Below are 6563 nucleotides of genomic sequence, written 5' to 3' on the forward strand. Positions count from 1 at the left end.
TGACCTCAAGCTGAAGCGAACTTGGGTTCTGCAGCAGGACATTGATCCAAAACACATCTGCAAGTTCGCCTCTGAATGGCTGAAGAAAAACAAAATGAAGACTGGAGTGGCCTGGTCAAAGTCCTGACCTGAATCCTATTGAGATGCTGTGGCATGTCCTTAAAAAGGCGGTTCATGCTCAAAAACCTTCCAATGTGGCTGAATTACAACAATTATGCACAGATGAGTGGACCAAAATTCCTGCACAGCGCTGTAACAGACTCATTGCAAGTTATCGCAAATGCTTGATTGCAGTTCTTGCTTCTAAGGGTGGCCCAACCAGTTATTAGAAAACAAAAAGGGAACAGAGCGCCACCTCCGTGTGTAAAATCGTTTATTACAATAAATAAAACAAGGGATAAAAAGTACTCACAAACAAACGTTTTCATCAGGTTTAAACGACAAACGAGAGGCCCCACTGTTTGTTAACCAAACATGGTATCCCCCCGACTATGTAACACGGTGGTCTCCGGTCACATCACCGTCCACCGAGCGCAGTCAGCCAAGATATCTGAACATTGAGTTTAAAACTTCTTTAAGAAGTTACATTTCACCAAGCAAGACACCATTTGTGAATTTTGCTCCTGGCCATATAATGTTGATCAGCAGGTGAAACAACTTCAACGAAAGAAGCTATACAAGAAAACACAGGAAGAATTTTCTACAAAAAGGAACGCAAGAACAGGAATTTCAAATCTGCATGACTAAATGTCAAGTAAACTTAGTCGGGCGAAGTGATTTCCCCACCTGTCTCTGCTTGTGGAGCAATCTGCTGAAAATATTACCACACCATCTCCCTGACAACTTTCTATCGCTTCCTATCATTTCCTAGAGTTGCTTCATTCTAGGCAACAGCCTATGCACAGAGAGTATTGAGCCTACAATGTCACTGAAGGGAATGTAAACCCCTAAAAATGAACTTCTATTATTTGCTACCTTTTGATCTGCTTAATATGCCATTAAAAGTGGTTTGTTATATCTGTTTGATAAATGCAAACAATTCCTGTTGATTTTCAGAAATATTTTGATCTGATAACTTCCTGTGTTCTTTGCCTGTCCTGTGCTCTTATCGGTTAGCATTGCTTCTAGTTTTCTCTGTGGACTACAGAACACCTACGGTTATGAATAAAAGAAGGGGGTTTTCTGTAGTCTTGTGATAGGGTTACAGGGCTACATTTATTTCCGTCCAGAGTTACATTCATTTTTCCCCAAGATCATGCAGTGATTATGGGAGAGTCGGACCACTGCGTAAAGTCTTCTCCAGCACATCCCGAAGATTCTCAATGAGGTTAAGGTCTGGACTCTGTGGTGGCCAATCCATGTCTGAAAACAATGCCTTATGCTCTCTGAAACACTTTCACAATTTGGGCTCCATTAATCCTAGCATTATCATGTTGGAATATGCCCAATGTGCCATCAGGGAGGAAAATCCATTGATGGAAAACCTGGTCATTCAGTATATTCAGATAGGCAACTGACCTCATGTTTTGGGGACATAACGTAGCTGAACCTAGACCTGACCAACTGAAACAACCCCAGTTCATAACACTATTCCAATGGAAGACTCTTGCCTATTTGCATAAGCTAAATCTAGGTGGTGCCTTTTTTAAAATATTTTTTTTAAATAATAAATGTTTAATAAATGACAAAAGGATTTCCAGAACTCTGTTTGCCTGAAATATACTTTGGACAAAGCCATCTAATTACAGTCACTGGATGATCCATTTCTGTTCATAATTATTTTTTTTTTTATAATCAGATTTAATTAAGCTTTTCAATACAAACATTAGAGAGAGAAGAAAACAACACGGTATAGATGCTGGTAGGCACGATCCAATATGAGGTACTGGTATTGAGAGAACACATAATCCACTAGTGCCGAACACATTCCATATGTAGCAGTAAAGTACAGAACCCGCAAGTGGGTCACAGAAGAAATATCAGGCAATGTCAGCACTAGATTGTGTCTTGATCCAGTATGGTGTGAATCGAGATAAAAGGCCGTGTTGTACACCAAGGAAGTAGGCAATAATCAGACAGACAGACAGAGGAGGGAAAACACACAGGAACTATAAGAACCAGAAGACAAGACAGGAAAAAGGGAAGGAAGACAAAAGATAAAAGTATCGGGCCAAGAAAGGAAGATCGAGAATAAGGAAGATATCCAAGTAGGAAAAGGGGGGGAAAGGAGGGGAGGCTTCTTAGGCCCAATGGCACACACAATCCAAATTGTGGATCTAGGAACCACATCAGAGACAGTGCATCAGCCATACATCCACGGATGAGTATCTAGATAATTACAGGGCCAGGAATGCCGCAGAGTCCATATACAAGATCCAAGGGGCCCATAAGACTGTGCACTGAGGCTGAAGGTCACACAGGGAAGCCGTCAGCTCCTCAAAGCGCATGATCAGGCACAATTCAGCAATCCACTCCCACACGGTCTGGGGGACCACGGTGTTCCAGTGGCGAGGGACAATCGTTCTGGCAGCGGCCCAAAAAAAATGAAGCAAGTCTTTCTTGACTGATGCAAGGGATCCAGGTAAAATAGAAAGAAGGGCTACTTTAGGGGATGGGTCCAGGGAAGTTCCCATGACTTGGTTATAGATGTCAAAGACACGATTCCAGAAAGGTAATAATAACGGGCAGCTCCATCAGATATGAAGGTGCGTACCTTCCGCGGTCAGACAACGCCAGCAGTGCGAAGGCCTATCAGGAGAGATCCTGTGTAGGAGGGCCGGGCAACAATACCAGCGAGTCAGGATTTTGTAGCCCTTCTATTGAGCCGAACAAGCATAGGAAAGCTTGTGAGTGAGCAGAAATGAGGTACGAATATCCTCGTCAGTAAGGGCAAAACCAAGGTCCTTCTCCCAACTGGAGATGAAGAAGAGGGGGCGACCCTGGTATCTCGCCGCAAGCAACTTTCGGTATAGCAGGGAGATGGTATGAGCAGGTGCCTCATCAAGGCCACAGAGTGATTCAAACCAAGAAACAGGGCGCTGTTTCTGTTCATAAATTTGTGATTGAGTTACTGAGGTCTGAATTTTTTAAATATTTAATTTTAGTCCTGAACATAATAATTAGTTAAAAATAAATAAACAATGCAAAATATGCTGAAGACCGCTATACATTCCCTGACCTGTAGAAGCATGGAGGCTACAACAACTGCTGACCTAGGAGAAAATGCTAGTTTTTTGCTCGAATAATATATCAAATTGTTTTACAACTTTAGTTACTGACCAAAAACAAGTATGCAGATTAGGAGTACTGACTTTCCTGGAATCCATGATTGTTTTAAGTAGGGATGCCCCAGTTCCGATACCAGTGTTGGTATCAGTGCCGATACTGGGCATTTATATGAGTACTCGTAGAAATTCACCAATATCGGCACTTTACATTTTCAAATAGGTTCGGCTGCCTGAGGTCCCGCGCTTGCTGAGGACCTCGGCAGCCTTGTGAGGATCTCACGGTGACTGCCTTTTACAGCGCCGGCCTGACCGTACATTGCCTTCTCCTCCTTTGCCCCGCTGCCCGCACCCACGAGACCTCGAACAGCCTGCAGAGATGGCGCACACAGGCCTAGGAAGACTGCACAGCTCTGGAGAGATGCCGCACACAGCCCTGGAGGAAACTGAACAGCCCTGGAGAGACTCGGCACATAGGCCTGGAAAGACTGCACAGCTCTAAGAGAGATGCCGCACACAGCCCTGAGGAAACTGCACAGCCCTGGAGAGACGCCGCACACAGTCCTGAGGAAACTGCAAGCCCTGGAGAGACGCCGCACACAGCCCTGGGGAGAATGCACAGTCTTGGGCAAATGCTGTACACAGCCATGTGGAGAATGCACAGCCCTAGGAAAAATGACCGTACATTGCCTTCTCCTCCTTTGCCCCGCTGCCCGCACCCACGAGACCTCGAACAGCCTGCAGAGATGGCGCACACAGGCCTAGGAAGACTGCACAGCTCTGGAGAGATGCCGCACACAGCCCTGGAGGAAACTGAACAGCCCTGGAGAGACTCGGCACATAGGACTGGAAAGACTGCACAGCCCTGGAGAGATGCCGCACAGAGCCCTGAGGAAACTGCAAGCCCTGGAGAGACGCCGCACAGTCTTGGGCAAATGCTGTACACAGCCATGGGGAGAATGCACAGCCCTAGGAAAAATGCACAGCCCTGGGGAGAAGCCACAAATAGCCCTGAAGAGACGGCGCACCCAGCTCTGGGGAGAATGCACAGACTTGCTGGGAATGCACAGTCCTGGTAAGAACGCACAGCCCTGCTGGGACCGCATGCAGCCCTGGGGAGAATGCACAACCTGGTCAGACCCCGCACACAGCCCTGGCCAGACCCCGCACACAGCCCTGGCCAGACCCCGCACACAGCCCTGGTGAGCAACACAGAGTATGTAGCTTAAAATTATTCTTCATTGCTGTATAACATTTTGCTGAGATTTGTAGTCCGCTATAGCCGATGATCTTCTGTATAATGTATTGCTGGGATTTGTAGTCTCTCTACAGCTTGAAGTCAGTGGCAGAACTACCAGGGTCACTGCGGTTGCAGCTGCGACTGGGCCCTGGCGCTCCACCACTGTCCTAAAATTAGTCTGTATTGTTTTAGAAAAATTGTCTAGTTGTGGGACTTCTGAAGATGGGTTTTTTGCCCATTGTATTTGAATTTTCGATTCGAACTGCGAAATCCTATCACACATTTTCAAGCCTTGCAATTATATTCTTTCGACATTTCACAACTAGAAAGTTTACAAATACTCTAGAAAAGCTAAAAACAAACACAAGTGATAACTAAAGATGGTACTATCTGAAGTACAAGAACTAACTTGCACAACTATCATTTCAGCTGTGAAAATGGAACATTGTGCTCCCAGATTATTAGTTATTAATTAACAAATGTCAAACAGTGGAAGATGTAGAGTTCTATTTTCTTATACCTATTTGTCAAACATTCAAGGACATACTACATTTAGACCAACTTACCTTTATCCTTCCCAAGCTATAAAACTTTTCTTTATCTTCTACGACTGCCTTGAGGATTGGCTGAGACATTCTGTTACTCTTTTTTCTATCAGATGAATTGTTGAATTCAACCCCACTCACTACGGCTCTTCGATAGGATGTTGACCTAAGCCCTCTGTGTAATGTGCCTGGGCTATCTGTTTCATTTTCAGCATCCCCATCTTCTGAAGGCACAACCAGACGAGGTGAACTGGTCTCCACCATACTACGAGTTTTCAGCAACCTTTTGAAAGAATCTGTGTTTTGGTTGTTATGATTACTATTTTTGTTTGAGACTTTGATTCCCGACGCTAGGCCCTTAGGAATGATTTGCTGAGCTCCAGCTTTGAGAGACACTGGACTGTTTGTGCTCAGAATGATGGCAGATTTGTCTGGATTGGATGAAGTTCTTTGGAGAGACTGCTTATCTTCCAAAGAAGGCTTGGGGGAACCTGGCAAAGACTTTGAAGCAAAGATATCCGGGGCCTGTGTGGCCTGTAAGGGCTGAGGTGGACTGCAGTTGCTAGCGGTTACCATCCCATTAGATGGAAAAGAAGTACTAGACCCGAACACAATCTGTTCCCTTTCAGGTGTCAGTGTAACATTTCCAGATGTCCGCTGTGAAAGCATTGGTTTTTGGTTTACTGAAGAAAGGTGGTCACCTGTAGTAAAAGAAATGGAGTTATTGGAAACCACTTTTAAGACCTGAGATGAACGTTTGTGGTTTGGAGATTTGTATTCCAGAGATGATAGTGATGGTGATGTCTGTATTTTTCCATTGGGACTGTGCAAAAATTTTCCTCCTTGATTGCTTTCTGGAGAACTTGTAATCCTTTCTGCAGGCTGGGTCACTGTAAAGCACTGCCTATCCTCCACAGGAAAGTCTGTGACAAGTAATCCATTAGGACTTGTGTAAGATTGCGGTCTTGGTCTAGGATTGCGGCTGTAGTACAGTCCCTCTCCCTGGGGAACATGAGGACTCGCTCTCCTCCACAATGGAACAAAGTTAAGATCGCTGGAAAACTCCACCTCACTTTCTGCCTCCATGGCAACGTCTATTCATTCTCCAAAACCTCAATGCAGGCCAGCAAACCACCACAATTCTGCCATTCCTAGAAAATAGAGATTGTTATGTATCAGTGATCAGGTTATTGATGTTACACAGGACGTCCAAGTTTACAAAGAAAAAAGGAACACTAATGCCAGAAGTAATCCATACAGCTACAATATGTTTTAGCAATACTGTATTAAAATAATGTTATCTGTTAGGTAGAACATTCCTATAAGCACTGTTAAGCACAGGTTGTAAATTCATTCTAACTACCTGTTCTGTCAGTTTAACCCTTAAAGTAGGAAACATGCAGTAAGGATTTGGTATACGTTGCAACATCAGCTAAGCCTCATATAAGTCAAACAGAAGTCACAGCTTCCACTGAGCAGAAACAAAAAATCTATCAGATGGAAATGGAAACCTGTCATGAAACATGGTGGCTGCCATTGCTGTTTTTTTTTTAC

At 44.4% G+C, this 6563-nt stretch overlaps 1 protein-coding gene across 1 annotated transcript; it reads right to left on the reverse strand.

Annotated features, from left to right (window-relative positions):
• Positions 1-2340: 2340 nt before the first annotated feature.
• Positions 2341-6155, reverse strand: LOC108792270 (rho guanine nucleotide exchange factor 26-like; the record flags this gene model as incomplete). Its single annotated transcript, XM_018563010.1, has 3 exons — positions 5031-6155; positions 3543-3829; positions 2341-2523 (listed from the first exon to the last, which is right to left on the reverse strand). Coding segments are annotated over exons 1-3 (1535 nt in total), but the record flags the coding sequence as incomplete, so codon positions are not given.
• Between the last annotated feature and the right edge of the window lie 408 nt (positions 6156-6563).

The sequence above is a fragment of the Nanorana parkeri genome, unplaced genomic scaffold (assembly GCF_000935625.1).
Source record: "Nanorana parkeri isolate BGI_ZX_2015 unplaced genomic scaffold, ASM93562v1 scaffold622, whole genome shotgun sequence".
In the NCBI taxonomy this organism is placed as follows: domain Eukaryota; kingdom Metazoa; phylum Chordata; class Amphibia; order Anura; family Dicroglossidae; genus Nanorana; species Nanorana parkeri.